The 19,630-nt window shown below is 42.3% G+C and overlaps 1 protein-coding gene across 1 annotated transcript; it reads left to right on the forward strand.

The window, feature by feature from the left end:
• The first annotated feature begins 4,768 nt into the window (after positions 1-4,768).
• On the forward strand, positions 4,769-19,532 carry LOC308314163 (ubiquitin-conjugating enzyme E2 H-like). The gene is made up of 7 exons (XM_080761616.1): positions 4,769-5,096; positions 9,237-9,313; positions 9,423-9,497; positions 9,603-9,642; positions 9,981-10,033; positions 13,818-13,946; positions 16,117-19,532. The coding sequence occupies exons 1-7, from the start codon at positions 5,044-5,046 to the stop codon at positions 16,239-16,241; spliced, it is 552 nt and encodes a 183-aa protein (XP_080617742.1). The 5' UTR covers positions 4,769-5,043; the 3' UTR covers positions 16,242-19,532.
• Positions 19,533-19,630: the final 98 nt, after the last annotated feature.

Consider the following 19,630-nt stretch of genomic DNA (forward strand, 5'->3'; position numbering starts at 1 on the left):
CCACGACGACGGTGTCGCGCGTTGAAAATATACGAGTTGCAAGCTCACGGCGCCTCGCATACGCGAAGCGTTGTGAGATTGTAGATCTTCTAAATTCGGAGCGCAACACCTTCGTACGACGGAACTTAACGTCACGGCCAGCTGGGCTGTTTGGACCAATCAGAGCAGGCCGGCTATTGTTGTTGCTGTTCTGAGCCAATCAGAACAGGGTTTGGTCGGATGACGTCTTTATGTTATCTACAGAGATTGATTGGTCCTGTGCATTCGATGGGTGGATTCCTTTAATATATCATGCTACATCGGTTGCACGTGCACCATCATCTAATTATGTTTATAGTCAGTGTGCACTGTGACTGTGCGTATGCATAGCCAAAGGATAAAAGAAAGAATGTGTCTGTCAACTGAAGATATTAAGATCATAGATGTATCATGTTACATGTAGTAGGCTAAAGTGGGATTCAAACTTTTTGAGGGCCCTAGCTGCTCCAACGTCTGCCTTTCTGAATAACATGGCAGGCTGGCAGCCACTTTAAACAAACACAGCCAAGTCTATGGACTTTTAATGTTTGTTACATCTTGTAGCCTAATTTATTTCATTTTTCACAGACATGAGAACATCAACATGCCCCCAAAAATCATCTTGTAGCCTAATTTATTTCATTTTTCACAGACATGAGAACATCAACATGCCCCCAAAAATCTGGGCACCCCTCACATTTCACAAGTGTGAAAATATGTCTACTTTGCTACTGTCCACGGACCACGGTAATCCCTGTCCACCACCACTGGACACTTCACTGAACCTAACCTGACTGACACAACTCTACACCAGGATCGTACAGACAAACTTGATCCCAAAGAAGTGGCGGACAGCAAAAGTAATTGCCATACAAAAACCTGGACCAAAACTACCAACAAGCTACCGCCCAATCTCCCTACTCAGCGTTCCTTTCAAAATCATGGAGCACCTAATACTACTACAACGTATCTCCACAGGAGTAGAGGACATTCTTTGTGTGGATCAGGCAGGTTTCCGCAAGGACCTCAGCACAGGAGTACTGGCCCTACACAAGTACTGGCCCTAACCACTTTCATCGAAAATGGCTTCGAGAACAGACTAAAGACAGGTAGGCCTACTACTACTGTGTTTCTTGACATCACAGCAGCCTATGATATACTGTCTGGCACAAAGGCCTCATACTGAAGCTCACAAAGGTGCTCCCTGCTTGGGCAACAGCAATTATCCAAACTCTGCTGACCAACCGGAGGTTCAGAGTCCACCTTGGACAGAACAAAAGTGCATGGAGAACACAGCTAAATGTACTCCTGCAAGGCTCAGTTCTAGCTCCAAGCCTCCAACCCTGTTCAACATCTACACAAATGATCTACCCACCGTGAAATCCGCAAATTAATCTACGCAGACGACAACTGTCTGGCATTCCTAGCACCAGACTTCGGTGTGCTCACCGAAGACCTCTCCAAACTGGACCAGTTCTGCAAAACATAGCGCCTAAAACCCAAACCCAGCTAAAACTGTTTCTAGTGTATTCCATCTCCACAATGCCAAAGCTGCCAGAGAATTAAACATCTATCTGAGCGGACTCAAACTAAAGCATGCACCCTAACCTATCTTGGTGTGACCCTTGACAGAACCCTATCCTTCAAGGAACATCTAAAAGGGACGGCAGCTAAGGTGAAGTCGGGAACAGGAACAACCTGCTCTGCAAGCTGGTGCAAAATGGGGGGGGGGGGGGGGGGGGTGGCAGCCTCCACACTGCACACCTCAGCACTGGCTCTGTCATACTCTGCAGCAGAATATTGTGCCCCTGGTCGGTCTAGGTCATCTCTCTCTCTCACTCACACACACTCACACACACACACACACACACACACACACACACACACACACACACACACACACACACACACACACACCAAGTGGATACCCCAATTTTGCTGCATGTCTTTCCTGTCCTCCCTCTCTCCTATCTATCTTCACTTGAAACTATCAATAAAGGCAGAAAGCCTCCCCCAAAAAACAATTGTAGTTTTTGAGGGGCGCTGGCTCCTACAATGCCTGCCTTTGTGTGTGGCAAAGTCTATTAATAATAATAATAATAATAATAAACTTTATTTGTATAGCACCTTTCATACATAAATGTAGCTCAAAGTGCTTCACAGTGACTTTTTACAGAATAATTTCTTCTGTTCAAACTTTCTGGCCATGTCAATGGCAAATGACGTCATGAGGCTTTGTGTGTGCCACCTGTGACATCATGTGTGCAGTGGCCAGATCTATGGACTTTTTACGGAATAATCTTTTCCTTTAATACAAATATATTCGAATATACCTGACGAAGGCCATGCAGAGGCCGAAACGTTTTTCAAGCAACCGTTGAATTAGCCTGGGATGTGTGTGCACTGTGCACCTTCTGACCTCTGTGACTTCATCATCATACAGTACATGCTCATGATGATAAAAGGTGTACCTTACTTCACACAAGTGTGATTTTTCTTTCACTAATCAGACAAGTTGCTTAATATCAGCAAAAAAGATAATCAAGAATATAATAGTATATTATGTAAAATAGTTCAGCCACCACCATCAATTACTGTGATGCTATACTGGTTTTGAGATCCCAAATCACTTATTTGTATCCCGGAATATTGGAGTCACAGACCTGGGGTCTCCCAAACCCCTCTGAACAGAACCAGGGTAACTATGGGGTCCTAGACCCCAGGGTCTCCCAAACCCCTCTGAACAGAGCCAGGGTAACTCTGGGGTCCTAGACCCTGGGGTCTCCCAAACCCCTCTGAACAGAGCCAGGGTAACTCTGGGGTCCTAGACCCTCATGGGGTCTCCCAAACCCCTCTGAACAGAGCCAGGGTAACTCTGGGGTCCTAGACCCCGGGGTCCAACGCAGCCTGTTAGGTCACTGTAGGACCTAAAGTTTAGGTCCTACAGTGACCTAACAGGCTGCGCTGCAGCCATAGATGGCTGAGAGCGGCTGCTGTGCACAACATTATTATGTCACAAAGCAACATGATTATATAGGCTGTTACCTTGTTAAAAGATAATTGTGTATCTTCGAAATTAAATATATGATTTCTTTTTTTATGGCTGAATTTCCCAATGGCCAGCACGTCTCTGCCCACAGCGCCCCGAGCGGGAATTGAACCCAGGACCTTCTAGCTGTGAGGCGACAGCACTAGTACCAACTGTGCCACAGTTGGTATATTTGATAACTTGAATGCAAATAGGTGTTAAACTTGTGACGGTGAAATGACCCCAGCATGAACCCTATCATTTTGGTGACCCCATGGCCTTTAGCACCTCCATGGCTTCTTCAATTATGCCTAAATCAAGCTTGCACAGAAGAGGACAATTACATATAGGCACATACATAAACATGCTCACACGCAGGCTATAGTCTGGCAGTCGAGGTGGACGGGTGGGAAATTTGGTATATAGTATTTTTTTTATTGGCCTAAAATATTGTCTATATACATCCATTCATGAATCCACTTGCTGACCGGCTGAAAGTATTGGGCAATTTCTTATAGGCGTTTCTTGTGACCCTACCATTAACATCCTATGGCAGGCAAAAATCATGATAAATGTGATGAGGTCTGCACATTTTGGGAACATTTGGGAAAGTGGCTATGGCGGGGCTGCTTTTAGCCCAAGGAGTGTATTTTGTGCGAAACTAATGCTTGGAATGGATTCAGAATCATGGAATCATGGAAAACCCCTAGTTTGACATGTCACAAGCAAAAGGAAAATTTGACATTTTTGCCTAGCTGCCATAGGATTCATGAATGTATAGTATATAGACAATATTTTAGGCCAATAAAAAATACTATATACCAAATTTCCCACTTTAAACAAAATAAGTTATTTTGAATCAGAATCACTCAAGTAGACAGAAAACAACTTAGAAAAACAACGGCTCTTGTTCAATACAATAAGGCTGGGCTATTCAATAATTTAAACGTAGGCCGCTACTATAAACGTATTAGAACAATCGTTATTCCACACGTTCCAGTCGCATATTCTACACTCCGAGCAACTGCAAGTTGCAACAAATGTGTTTTTGCACACGTGGACGGTGGAACTCCGTTTATCATCACAATTGTTCGCGTTTCATAAAATAATGACGGCTTCTATTTTAGGTCGCGTACTTCTATACTTCGGCCCCTCCTCTCGCTACTAGCCTGGTCTAGGTTGATGTCATTCGCAGAGACGCTTCAGGACAGACTAGAATGAAAAATACCAAGGGATTGATCAGTGACGTCACAAACAAGCGGAAGTGTCTAGTGAGGGTCCAGTGGTCCACGGTCCACCACACAGCAACTACTACACTGACTGCATGCTTTAGAAACCACCAGGCTATCCAATGTTTCCATTGCTTACCGTAGCCACAAGTTACAACTCATAAGACGGTTTAAGACCCCTTTCGAAGGTACTCGACAACAACAACAATGCGTATCAATGCGTTCAACTGAGAACGAGAAGACTCAAGGCCGCAATGGTGGTCTGGTCTGATCGAGCCCAATCGGCCCATGGAGTTCTGTTTAGCCCGAAGCACGGATTTCCATTTTTCTGTTTGGTGGTCAGATCCGGTCTAGAGCCCGCCTACACGCACGCACACACACACACACACACACACACACACACACACACACACACAGTTTCCGTAACCATTCTAGGTCGGATCTGTAACTCCCGAGGACGCTTACTTATGACATCATTGTCACCACCTTGGTGTGTAAGTTGCAGACTGTAGAGAAAACAGGACAGAACTAGATGGGCAGGGGGTTCTGAATCTGAACAGCAGACAAACGTTTTTTTTGTTTGTTTTACAGTTGACAGATGAGTAGCTGACGATGTTCCACCTGGGATCTGGTTTATGGATCAACTGGGGAGACTGTTAACATTATTCCAGTCGTGTCGAGTTGTCGAGGTAGAAGATTAACAGTAGGCTATCATCATAACCGACGTTTCAGTTCAGTTCACTTCTTAGAGGGAATAACGTTACGAAAATGTCGTCTCCAAGTCCGGGCAAGAGGCGAATGGACACGGACGTGGTGAAACTGTATCCTTTTATCATTATAATACAACAACAACGCTGTGTTCATGATGACGTACTGCATGTCTGCTGCTTTTATCCTTTTATCCTAGCTGGCAGCTCTCTGGAACTGCTGCCACGACTGTTGTTGCGTGTCGTAACATGAATTATATGCAAATGATCGTGTAGAATTGATGTTTTAAGCGTTTGATGTTTTATGATTAACATACTCATACTGTCATCGATATTTATCAGTTGAAAATAGACATTTTTTTTGTTGCCCTGCCTGTTCGGATGCTGTGGTTGGCATAACATTAGCAGGCTAAACTAGCTTGGCTAGGGAGCAATCACTATCAGGCTGTTTGTTTTTCTCCCTGGCCCAACTAACTGGATTTCTAGCTTGACAAACCAGGCGCTGCCTCATCCGCACTAAGTGATCACAGAACAAACAGACACTTGATCATATCGGGTAGGGATTATAAAAAATGTCGTCAAATAACGTAATCTGTTAAGCAACTGGTTGGCTGATGCAAACATTGTTAGCAGCCAACATGAAGCTAACATGATTTTAGCTTACGTTATCGACGACAGAGTTCTAACGTAGTATATTGTACTAGTTATAACGACTACGTGTAATTTGACCTGATATACTCATTGGTGGGACAGTACAAGTAGCGTAATGCCTTGCTAGAAAGGAAAAGGGCCCCGGGGACTCATTTTAACGTCGTTAAAAATGTCACGGTTGGCGTGTTTTTCCACGAGACCTGCAGTGTCTAAGACGCGGTGTCTTCTCAGTTTTAAGAACATAGTTCGTTAAGTACACAATTGAAACTTGAAACACTACTTTTTCTTATTTATTTTTATTTTACAGGTTTATTTTTGGTTCAAAATCCTTTGACAATACAACGTATGCGATACCTAACGTACTCATTTAATATAAGTAATAAGTCATTATGAATATATAATATTATTATGCAACAGATTGTGTGTTAAATTGGCCTTATAGGTCCAGACAGCGTGAGCTGAATTGTTTTGTTTTTGTCCTGCAGTAGAGCTCGTAGCCTGATTGGTCTGCCTGTTACTATCCGGAAAATGGTAGAGGGCGGGGCTTGAGAGACAGCTGATCGAGAAACAACAAACGTGCTGTACTGAGCACATGCAGGATGGGGGCTTAGAGTATATATACTCTAAGGATGGGGGTTGGGATTATACGAACCAACATGCTGAAGACCTCCTGCCTTGAAACTATATGACACTTCTTAATCACTGTGTGACAGTGTTAGCAATTAGCATAACGGCTTTTGATTAAAAATCTCTATTTTACTGGTTGATTTTTATTTATTTAACTTTTATGCAATTATCTTGTAAATTATAATGCTATACAAAAACCTATTTTACATGCCAACTTGATAAAAAAACAGGCACTCAAATGATGGTTTCATAACGTTTGAAAACATGGGGAGTGTATCTAGGTCCTGGGGTCTATGTCCCCCGCTTATAACATAGAACCCAGAGAACATGGGGATGACCCCTAAAAAATGTACTAGGCATCTGGCAGATGGCTACTTGGCTAGTGTTACTTTCCCTGTCTGCGTGTGATACTACAGCAATGGATTTATGCCTAAATCAAATAGGCTACACTTGAACCAATTTGTTTGACCTCAGATGATAGGTGACTGACTGTAAAGGCCATGTTGGTGCTCTGGACTGTTGTCAACTTGCCATAACTATGGGAAAATTCTTACTCCTCTTTTCCAGCATCACAGATTCCTTGCTTATGAAGTGGAATTTTACCTTCACATGACAAATTTGTGAACAGGTTAAACAGAACATGTAAAAAAAAAAATCAGTATTTGCTCCCCTACTTTATCTCTCTTTAGCTTCACTACTCAAATACGCAACTTCTCGTCTTTGCATTGACTTTGTATGTAATCACGCCGCTCTAACCATCCAAGTCTGAACGCACCTTTAGACATAGCTTGAATGGATTAATAATAGAAGGTCTAGGTTGTTTGCCTCTCCTCAAATCCAATGAGTAATGACCCAGTCCCGGATATGAAGACAGTAGCACTTCTGAAAAAGCAATACATAACTGTCACAAATAGTGATTATATTTTTGGGTTTCTATGGACAACTTCAGGGGGAAGACAGAAGAGAGATGACACATTTCACAGTGCCGTTAACAGGCTTAATCACTACATGCCCACTGCTTTAGGTCACAAGATATATCCCAGTTAATCAACGTTGATGTTATAACCCTGTTATAACATCAAACCTGTTAACTGCCTAGTATTATTTTCTAGTTATAGCTTTTGTGGTGTCGTGCTCCGCCGAATAAAAATAAAGTAAAGGTTGGTCTCCCCCATCCCCACACACACACACACACACACACAATTCTGTTTCTTTGTGACAAACGCATACATAGGCTGTGGGTCAATTCAAACATTCAACACAGTGTTGTTTCTGCCTGTCACCACACCCGATAATTATAACACATCCTCCCTACAGAAGTCACCCCACCCCCATCCCCTTTAGTGGCTATGCTACCTATACTTGGCTAGTGACAGCTAGAAGAAAGTACCCTTCAGTTTTTAAGTGCCTGGCTGGCTGGTTGGCTACCTGTGTCTGAGCACGGAAATTGCATTTGGTTGGTTTTCAAAACCAAGTGTCACTGTTGTGCAGCACACACATACATAGCATGATGATTTCATGTGTATCAGTACAGTACAGTAGAGGGACCCCCACATGGTAACTGTCATTTCTCAACTGTTTCGGACGCAGGGTGGCTCGCCGGAACTGGGCCGGCACCCTGGGCCTGCGGGTCTGGAAGTTCCTGGGACCCCCCAGGGACTCCCACACAGACTTACTTCACACGGGTGTGATTTTGGTTACCACACACTAGCTCTGTAATCTATGGTTCAGAGGCATACGCGTATTTTGCCATAAAGCTGAAAGACACTGCAATGTTAATTTGAATAGTATATTTTATATTTTTTGTTCACTCCATAGCATTTCTTATGTGAAATGTTAATACAATTTTGGTCAACCTGTTTGTATAGGTTTCTTTTTTCTTTCTAAATTTAGAGTAGCCAATTACTTTTTTAGTACCCCCTTTGCCCTCCCCAATTTAGTCATTAGGGCCTTTCTCGGCCCCACCCCTCTCCCATTTGTTTATATTGTGTTTAAGATCCAAGATGACCGCAGCACCAGGAGGGGGTGGGGCGGAGGTGAGCGGGCGGGGTCGACATATGCCCTTACTGGGCTGCATTCAAGACAGACACCTGATTTGTGACTGAACAGAGCTTTGATGGATGTGTTCTGCCCCCCACCCCCCCATCAAACAAAATGTTTGGTTAAACCATATGGGCTTCCATTGGAAATGCATTGGAGCGGCCATTAAACACACACACAAGACAGGTGTCTTAAATGTGTGAACGCAGGCCAGTAAGGGCATATGTCGACCCCACCCGCTCACCTCCGCCCCACCCCCTCCTGGTGCTGTGGCCATCTTGGATTCTAAACACAATATAAATAAATGGGCTGAGAAAGGCCCATATTGTTTCCACCTCACACACATTTCTCACTGCTGTTGTATCCTGTTGACTCACCTGCTAAGTAAGGAGCCCCCACCGGGACCGCGTAGGGCCTCCCACCCAACACTCCCTTCTGACAGGTTCCATAAATATCACCCTCCCTGTGAACACGGGCCAATTGTGCACCACGGTGGATTCAAAATTTCGAATGCACAACCTCTGTGGTGGTGGGCAGGGACTGCACCACAGAGAGTGCCAAAAATGGTATAGGTGGTGTGTAAACTAGGATTTTCCCCTCTGATAATACCACTAAAACGTTTCAATTCTGATCAGCATAGGTTAAGTGCAAGAAAAGTAAGTTGAGCTGTTGGCTGAGCAGGTCAGACTGTGGTCACTGCATTATTGATTATTGATCTCAATGCCATGGCTTATTAATGCTGTGTTTGACTGTTCAGCGGTTTGACCAAATTCTTTTACCTAGATGCTAAAATTCATTTTTTTTGGATGCCAGATGGTTTTCACTTTATCCCACATCTCAGTTGAAAAGAATGTGTTGTTGACTGAGTGAGCTCCCTGTTGCACTTATTTCCATGTGGCCTGTTTTTAGTATGTCTTTTCCTTGACCAGAGGTCAGCATCGAGAGCAAGCATGAGGTAACCATCCTTAGTGGACTCAACGAGTTCGTGGTCAAGTTTCACGGGCCACCAGGAAGTAAGTGTGTAATTTATTATTTTGATTAAGGTTTCAAGCATATTCTCCCTAAAATGTATTTGGAAATCGATCTTGTAGTGGCTTGATTCAAGTGTTTTTTTTGTTTCAGCACCGTATGAGTCCGGAGTGTGGAAGGTTCGAGTGGACCTTCCAGATAAGTACCCATTCAAATCACCATCAATAGGTATGTTTGCACAGTGCTGTGTTTTATTCACATACAGTAAGACGGCAATGAAAATATCTGTCCACCATCATTTAGACTAAATATAATTTACATTTTATTTTACAGGATTCATGAATAAAATATTCCATCCCAACATCGATGAAGCGTAAGTTGGTCAATCATGATCTATTAATGATTCATCTGTCATTTGTGTAAATACATAGATCTGTTTTGTTTAACTCTGTTATTTGACCTGGCAAGGTAAGGAGAAATCTTTGTTAAACAAACAATATTGCTAGTGGAACTAGCAATTATTTCAGGACATAATTTTACTGATGTTTCTTTAAAAAACATAAAATATGTTTACACAATTTGGCAATAAATTGATAAATATTATTACTGTAAATGAAGAAAGGCTTGAGTGTTAAGAAGCTCCCTGGCATCTTTTGCCATGACAGACTGCAATGTCCCCACTCTGCTTTAACAGTGTTTTTCATTTATTAGGTCAGGAACTGTGTGTCTAGATGTTATCAATCAGACATGGACAGCTCTTTATGGTAAGAACTGCTACATTATCGTCCTTTCTAATAGTTGTACTAATCAGTTAACTTGGACTGACTGACATTAATGATGAAACCGATAACATAACTATTATTCCACAGTACAACTTCACAGAAAACATCTAAGCTTAATGTACTCTCATTTCACCACAATTGAATTGACCATTCATGAGCCCCAAGCTCTGATTGTTAAGAAAACCCAGAGCCTGTAAGATAACAGAAAATCGACTCCACATTTGAGCCACAGTTTGTTCCAACTTTGTCCACACAAGTTGCTTTGTGTGATTAGTCAACATTTGTACACCTATGTGAACATTCTAAATACATTTCGAAGCCTTTGTGGCTGTGACCAGTTAGCATTAGGCTAGCATAAAATGCTAAACTTCTATTAGGTGTTTTATTATACATTTAACAATAATTATAATGTGGTTATATGTTAATTATTTATCTGCTGAATGATGTAGTGATTTTTAAGAGGTTAACTGGTATTATAACATGTCAAATTAAAACATGTCACCACATGAAAGTAGAACTTTATCTCTTTAAGTAGGAAGCTGTTGGATGGCATTTCTAGGGACAATTCTATTCAGCTGTTTTACAGTAATTGGTCACTACAAGCAAGCCCCTCTGTCCAGTCAAATGGTTTTAGCATAGGAATTGCTGGGAACCTTCTGGGGTAGTGATAATGTCAATGTCCTTTTTTTCTATTTTTCTTTTTTTCATCTGGTTCATTCAGAACAGAACCAATATAGTAACGTTTCCTTTCTTGCGTTCCATCCCTGTTCCATAACATTCCTAAACCAGCTCAAACCTTAACACTTATCCAGGGTAGATTTGCGGAGAACAAGTGCTCTTTTTCAGCAACACCCTGTTTTACAGTCATACAGTTATGCACATTCACACCCGGGAGGAAGCTGCCCAGTACAAGTCTTACACTGTTGGTCACGGAGCAGCTCCCCTGGAGCAGCTAATGTATGCGATATGCGATTATTTATGTGTTGCTGTTGGCACCAATAATAAAATTGATGTCAAACAGGCTAAACATAAATGACAAATTCATATTAAAATGTTCCGCTTCCAAATCTAACAGGATACCTCTCCTTTTTATTATTTGGCAGTTAATGATTAGCCTAATATGTGGACTCGACTGAGTCACACATGGGATCTCACCAAAGTAGGATATAAAAAGAGAACTACACAAACCCATTAATCCTACCATTTGACCCAGTTCTGATGTATTGTGTATGATACTTGAAACTTACTGTAACGGTGTAGGCTACTGTAAAGGTACTTCTCTACCAAAGAGACTCTTTCCAACTCAAACAGAGTGCAACAAACTAGCATTTAGTTCAGCATAAACCAGTCGGCCAATGAAACATTGTTTTTGCCTGTATACAAAGTAGCCTGCAGTGCTGGTTTGCAATGTCTGCTTATTATAAGAGACTTTGGGCTTTTTGCCTTTTTCCCCTGTAAAGTTGCTTGTAAATATTCATATTTGCGGGTACCTTTAGTTTGGGCTTATTTCTGAAGTGTAGTTGTTTATTTGGGCTTGCTTTCAATTTAAGATTATTTTTGAAAATAGCTGATTTAATAGGGCTCAAGTGATGAAACCGGTCGCTTCTTTTGAGCTTGTTTTCATAGACCTGGACATTGGTTTCACGCACATAATCTGGTGTCTCTGGAGATACAGAGACACTGGTGTCCCTTTCACTAGACGACTGGCCGACTAAACATGTGCAGTTGTCTAGCGACGGCCAACTAGAAGTCTCAACCAGGTCCCGACCCGCCGATGGCGTCGTGCTGACGAGAAGTTGTCCGTTGTCGGCAAGAGACTATCTGTGGCCGTCGTCGGTGCGGTGTGTAGCTACCTTTTAAGAGTCAGTCATAGAAAAATCAGACCTGTCCAGGTGATAAAGTAGGAGACATGACAGATTTATTCTCCATTGCTCCCCTTTTGACCTTGCTGTATCTTAAAAATGATACCACAAAATACAAATCCTGGCTAATGCATTAACACACTGTTTCCCAAACAGTGGGTCGTGGGTCGGGACCTATATGTTTGTTGCGGACAGATTTTTATGGGTTGTGAGTAAATGCCCCTTTTTTAATTTCCTATATATTGTTTTTAATTATTATTCAAACGTTTTTCAAATAAACTTCCCAGAAATTCTCTATTTTTCAAAGTTGAAAGCGTTTTTTCAAAAGAATTCCATAAAAAAAGAGAAAATAAATCCATTAATTATAAATACTTTTAAGAACCTCACAACACGTGATGTGACGTGTTGTGAGCTTGTAGTAGATCTACTATTTTCACTACTTTGGCAAGTTTTCATATTCCCTTATTCCTATGACCAGTACGCATGTACAGGAGCGCTGAACAAGGCGTTGCCTAGCAACGGGAGCAGTCAAAAAATGGATTACAGCCGTCACTCGATCCTGTAGGTTTACACTCTATAACATTCAACGAATTAGACCCTTTCAGACGTCATGTCAATTTGACTATTGTAACTCCCTCCTTACTGGCCTACCGCCATGCGCACTTAAGCCTCTCCAATTGATCCAAAATGCCACAGCTCGTTTGGTATTCAACCAGACAAAATTCTCACATGTCTCCCCACTTCTCCGCTTCCTCCATTGGCTCCCGGTGGCTCTGGTCGCTGCCCGCACAGAGTACACAACTCTGATGCTGGCATTCAAAGTAACCAAAGGTATGGCACCCCCATATCTTTCAAGCCTGATCGAACCCTATACAAACCCTCCCATGTGCTCAGATCAGCCAACGCAGGGAAGCTGCAAGTACCTTCACTAAAAACGCCGGGACAACGCTCCACACGTCCCAAACTCTTCTCCATAATGGCTCCAAAACTATTGAATGCACATGGATTAAGAGTGTCTCCTAAATGTCAAAATTATAAATTGGATTACAGCAATCCCGTTTTATATCATTAAAAATGACCTAAAGACCCCTATACGCGTCCTTAGCACCCCACGGTTTTTATTGAGAGGATGTGAGGAGAGCAGGAGACGTCTTTAGCACAAAAGCTGTTAACATAACACAACACACATTTTCATTTTTAGATGTCCCACAAACATAAAATCCTCTTTTGGGTTATTGTAAACTCCATGCAAAAATGGCTTTCTCAAGTGCAGAAAGACTAATGTCTAGTGCACTATAGTAGAGGCAGCAGCTTGGCTGCACTCAAGGAGCACACATTGATAGACTGAAGGCACACCAAACAAGTAGATCTAAAGACATTTTGGACAGAAATATTTAAATATTAAATATTAATATTAATTAAATATGATAATCATAATGTGTAGAAATTGAAATAATGTGTACTTTTTACTCTCATAATTGAAACACATTGACCATTGTCCCATTATGGCCAGGTTTGGCAAGAACAGTCGCACACAAACTTTTTTTTTTTTTTAGGGGGTGGGTGGTGCACTTCAAGTTTTAGTTGACCAGGGTCCCTGAGTACTCTATGCCATATAGTCTATGGTAGACTATGGTGTAGCATAGGCCCTCTCCTTTCCTTCTACGCCCAATTTCTTTGCTTAAAATAGCCCAACTACATGCTCAAGACACGCTTTGACCTTTTGCATCTGCTATTTCACTATATGTTTCTCAGAATACAGACGTTATGGTTCATGTGGTTAATAATGTTTCCCTTTACATAGCAATAGCAGCATCAGCAGCTGAATATTGTAAAAAAACAAATCTATTGATTCATTCATATTCATCATGTTATATCTCTTTCTCTCCCTCTGTATCTTCCAGACCTCACCAACATCTTTGAGTCGTTCCTCCCCCAGCTGCTAGCCTACCCTAATCCCATCGACCCTCTGAATGGAGATGCAGCTGCCATGTACCTGCATCGGCCAGAGGACTACAAGCACAAGATCAAAGGTTGGTGACGATTCTGACAAATCTGTAGTCCGCAGTGTTTACACAAACTGTGGTAGCAAAAAATAATACTAATCTGAGATTATGTGTCATAGACAGGGCTGCACACAGCTTTTTTTGGTCTAGTACTCAGAGGAGCACCTGGAGGAGTTACTTGATGCTCCTAAAATGCGGCGACCCATCTCGCCGGATGGATAAAAGAGGGATGCATGAATAACTTATAGCAAAATTATATTTATTGGATAAGTGGGGACTGGGGAGTCAATGGAGAGTATTGCAACTCTACATTCATCCCATTATTTAAAAAAATCCAGAGTTGCAAATTGCAGCTATAGGTCCGTGTGTATTCCAGCCCTTTATGCATATTCTAATACAAACTTCTTAATACTTCCTTTGATTGATTGATTGATTGAAATATTTATTAACAGTTTGCAGAATTACAAACTCATATTATCCTATGGATAATATGAGCATCAAAGCAATATTTAGATACTTTTTTTCTTTTTAAATAGCCGATCTACTAGCTCACAACGTGTTGCGGAGGCGACACGTTGTGAGCTTGCTGATCAACTATTTATTTAACATACGACACGTCGTATGGCGAAGCATACGTCAGGCTTCCCTTTTAGCCGAGGCGATGTACACAGTCAACACAGTCAGACAGTCAGACACGCATGGCTCCTCGGTGCAAAATAAATAATGTACAATACCCGACTTTACGATAAAAGCTGGGTGACTGAAATTCTTTGTCCCTGTATAAAAGGTGCAGTTTTTATCGGCCAGATTGGGATGCTCACGACATATTTTGCACCACATCTCGCTGCGCACAGCATTAGTTTGGAGCCAGCCGACATCATCCAACCACTTTTCCGCAAACACACGTTTTCTGTGCGGTTCAGGTGTTGGTTCCGTTTGGCGTCTCTTTGGAGGTGGTGATGCTGGAACACCAAAATAGTTACTTAATGGCGCTTGCTTCTTGGACATTTTGACGAGAGTTTGGCTGTAATACTGTAAGAATAATGTGTCGGATAACTTTTTCTCCGAGTCCGTAGTAAACTCCTGTCCTCCTCCCAGTAGCAAGCAGGAAGCAGCACCCATGGATTTGGAATCCTCCCTCGTTTGAGTAAGGACGCTCTGTGATTGGCCACAATGGCCAGTGCACTATCGCAAGATGTGCTGTGATTGGCCAGTAGCCACTTTGAGTGGCAGTCGGTGGGAAATGCTCTCGCCACAGAATTTAGTGGGTATTCTGGCCATAATAATCATTCTGGGCGGCCCCAACTGTTGGTACGCAGAAGCGCTTCCCGGCGCTTGAATGACGGCACATTTTTTATTTTGACGACCCATGCGCACTGGCGCACCACTTATGTGCAGCCCTGGTCATAGACAGCTCTGTCAGGCATAAGTGGTGGGTTGTTTTTTTATGTATAGCTCTGACCTACACCTGTTGGTAACCTGTGAACTCAAGTATGCTTCCTTGTGGGGGTTACAGTTCTATCACAAAACCTGCCGTACAGCAGCTGATTCACGCCCTCCTACATGTATTTTCAAACGTCGACTGTATGTGTGAGTTAGTTAAACAACAGGATTGACAGCTGTTCTTGTGTGATTCTGAGAAGGGTATAAGTGACACATTTGGATGGGGAGCTCTTAGCAGGAGACGACAGGGGTCTCTCCATCTGTGATGAAGTTCTAAAATAAAGGATGATTCCTGACATGTGGTTCTTCCTGGTCTCTGAAAACTTCTTAGCAACATTTAAAACTTCTGACCAAAACATTATGGGAACTAGGGAAATCTTGTGCCCACTCTTCCTGTATCCCCTCAGCCTTCATGGAACCTTGATGGAGAAGCCACCGAAAAAGTACCAGGTACTTACTGTAGGGCGTAGGCCTAATTTAAAAAGGAGGGTGGAGCCAGGGTGAGTTAAGCCCAGTGCAGTGGACAAGCGAGGCCCAAGTGCCAGTAGACAAATCTGACCCACCGTAGTTGTCATGAACACTTTGAGAGAGCTGCACCGGCACATCAAACCCAGGAAGTCTCACCACATAATGCCACAAGTGTAGGTTTTTGTGCTTGTGTTTTTACTTGTATGTGAGTGAATAGAAACAGGTTGCAGTAGACTTCATATTGACCAAACGATGCATCTTTCTCCCCCCCTTCTCCTTGTCACAGAGTACATCCAGAAGTATGCCACAGAGGAGGCCCTAAAGGAGCAAGAGGACGCAGGCGGTGACTCCTCGTCTGAGAGCTCCATGTCAGACTTCTCGGAGGATGAGGCTCAGGATATGGAGTTGTAGGGAAGAGGAGCTGACCTCTACCACACAGACTATAATTTCCTAAAAAAACAGAAACTTGCTATTATATTCATATTTAAACGAGACTATTTTTTACGACTAAAACGATTTTTATCGCTATATGTGAAGCTGCAGGATTATATTGCAGTATGTCACTCTCTTCTAGGAACTCATTGCTATCCGTTATCTCCCCGTTCGGCTCTCAACCCCGAGACCCTACCCACAGCAGAAAGGAGGAGCATTATTCATTTTCATGATCCATTGTGGCTGCTGTCCCTGCCAAGTCTTTGCTGTTTGACCTTTTCTCCCCAGCCAGTCCAAACAAGACAGGGGCTGGACGCCTCCCTGGGAGAACAAGGCTGGGAAGATGAGATGAGATAGATTGCTATTACCACAACAAAATGGAGGCAGACTGTTTACACTCAATATCCCAGCTATGTCCCACAGCCACACCTCACCAGTCACCACCTTTTATTGCGAAGAGTATTTGTTTTATTCTATATTTTATTGGTTCATCAGACACACTTGTTTCTCCCTTTGCCATCAGATTACTGCAGGATGACAATCCAACTTTTCTGGCCAGTCACACAAGAGTATGCATTACAATTTCTGACCCTCCACTTTCAGTTGAATGAATACCATTGCCTTTACCTTGTGAATCCTTGGGAAGTTGCCATTACAACAATCACTTCCGAGGTTGCAGATCGCAAGGCCGTAAACTATACCGGACTAGTACGGCTGCATGTGACCTGTCTAACTACCCTCTGTGAGGCCCAAGGGCCAGTATGCAAATCTCCTGACCCACCGTAGTTGTCACCCCATGGAGATTCACCAGCACATCAATCCTGAGAAATCACACTATGTAATGCCACAATGTATCTTTTTTTTCTTCCTTTTTTTGCATGTGTGTGTACTTGGGTGGATGAGTGCATGGGAGTGTGAGTGAGTGTGTTTTAACTAAGTAATAGACAGATCTGTGGCTTAGCTATACCCATTGCGCATTGACCACTAATGCCCAGCAGATGTCAGGAGAGGAGGCTCCCGATTCTTCCCCCAGCTCCTCCTCTCCGTTCTAGGAAAGTATTTGTCATTCTCCAAGTATCTTTTTGTATATTGTGTGGCATGACACCGAAGTAAATTTGTCTAGGGCTTTGTGGAGCTACAGTATATGCTGTTAGAAACAGGAAGGACACCTCTGTAGCCTAGGCGCCCTGTAGAAACAGGAAGGACACCTATGTAGCCTAGGAGGCGCCCTGTAGAAACAGGGAGGACACCTCTGTAGCCTAGGAGGCGCCCTGTGAGTTCAGGCGGTGTTGTGTGGGGCTGGCCTTGGTGTTTGTGCTGCGGGGAATAATGCCTGATTTATACTTTGTTGTACGACAGGGTCGTGCGGAAAATTGCAGATCTACAAGCTCGTGCCTTGTGAGCTTGTAGAGTGGCTGTTTTCTCCCTGTGACTCAATCGTCCAAAGAATAAATAGAGCTTAAGTGGGTGGGGGTGGGGGATTATCCAGGTCCTTGTTGAATCGTTACATTTCTTAACTTTGCCTATTGCTTGTGTTAAACTATACTAGGTGTTTGACTTGCGTAGGGATAGTTAGTTTTTGCCGGTGGTAAATATTATCATAATGTATGGTTTTAATACTTATATAACACGCTAGTTTGGAATCTAATTGTCCTGTAAAGATAAGGAGAATTATACATCTTTATTTCGCTTTTGGACGATTTGCTGCTTTTTGTTCAATCAGATTCTCCACTCCAAAGAGATGTTACACCTTAGTCTTTCTTATGCAAATGTGTCCACCTTTTATTGTCAAGCCTGAGGTATACTTGTTTGCGTGTGGGTGTCGCATACTGAAATCTAACCACATCTACCCAATCTACAAGCTTGTATTTTGGCTATTTACTGAGTGCAACACCACGTGTAACAAGGTATAAATCAGGAATTATTGTCAGTGTGCAGGTGATCTCTTCTCGTTGGAAGTGCTTTCCTGTTCCTGCTTTTGACCTATACTGTACCTACTTGTATTGTCATACAGAAGTGCTCTTGATTTTTGCCATTCAACATTATAGGATGATACCTTCTGTTTTTTCAATGAGTGGCACCGTTAATGTTTTAACAAGATAACCTAAATGGTGGGACCAAATTCTGACAGATCTGCATCCCATACGTCAACGAGATGATTTGGGGCTTGATGGTGTATAAGGCAGACTCACGCTGGCCACGACCTACGCTGTAGAGTGTATCATTTTTGGGAGGCGGAAGTTGTGGGATTTTGGCGGAAGTACCGCTCAAGGAAATTACGTGTGATTATTAAGTGTTGTGATTGGCCGAAAAAATATCGTATCCGGGGGAAATGCATCTGACGGATGTTCCGGCCTGACACTTCCGCCGATACACTCTGGCTTAGGTTGTGACCAAGCTTTTCACATCTCGGATGAGTAAGGCTGGGCCGAGGCTAAGAGACTCATGCACCTCCAAGAAGCCCTCCCTCAGATTACTTTAAATTAAGATAATTTGTATAATTGTGTTCTCAATGCAGGTGATCACTCTTTAAAATCTTGTCCAGTAGGCAGCAGGCTATATGTGCCTGTTAACATGAGGTTTGACCACAATGTTGAAAATGAGGACATATTACCATAGCAATGATGATTTACTATTATAACAAATGTCGTCGTAATGGCATAAAGCGTATTACATGTTTGTAGCGTGTACTCATCACAAAATAGCTGAGTTTCTATGATTGCTTATTTCTTTAAGAAAGAAATTTGTTCCCTAACCATTAAATTTGTGTATTCTCACCTTGAGAACATGTAAATCAATCCAAAATGAATTAATACCTTGATTAGTTGCTGACGGACTGAGACCCAAAGAGATGTTTAGCTCATGAAAACTATAAAATTGTCACCTCAGTGGTGCAAGGATTTTCCACTTGCATTTGAAATTTTAAATTGGCATGCGGTTGTCAAAAGATGCAAATGTATTGTCATTGACAATGCATGCATTAGTTTCTAGTTTATAAAATAATTCTTGCTGTAGTTCTGAATACTACATGTCCCTAGGAATAACCTTGTTTTGAGATATCCATATAATGAGAACATTTGACAATAACCAAGGTGCAGTGTGATGCCATCATTTGGATACCTTTATTTTAATGAGATATATTTGAATTATAATTAGTTTTTGTTTTTTGTTTAACCCTTATGTCAAGGATATAAGTCAACATCTCAAATTTTAAAGGCAAAAAATTAATGTGCTTCCCTTGTACCTTGAATAAAGAAATAAAAATATGAACTATATCTGCATACCTCTGCATACTAACTTATTGCTAAAAGAACATTTGTCTGTGAGTCATACTTTTAGTGCCTGTGATGGAACAATAGTAGATGCAG

This window comes from Protomyctophum bolini (assembly GCF_963924005.1).
Source record: "Protomyctophum bolini genome assembly, chromosome: 4".
Classification (NCBI taxonomy): Eukaryota; Metazoa; Chordata; class Actinopteri; order Myctophiformes; family Myctophidae; genus Protomyctophum; species Protomyctophum bolini.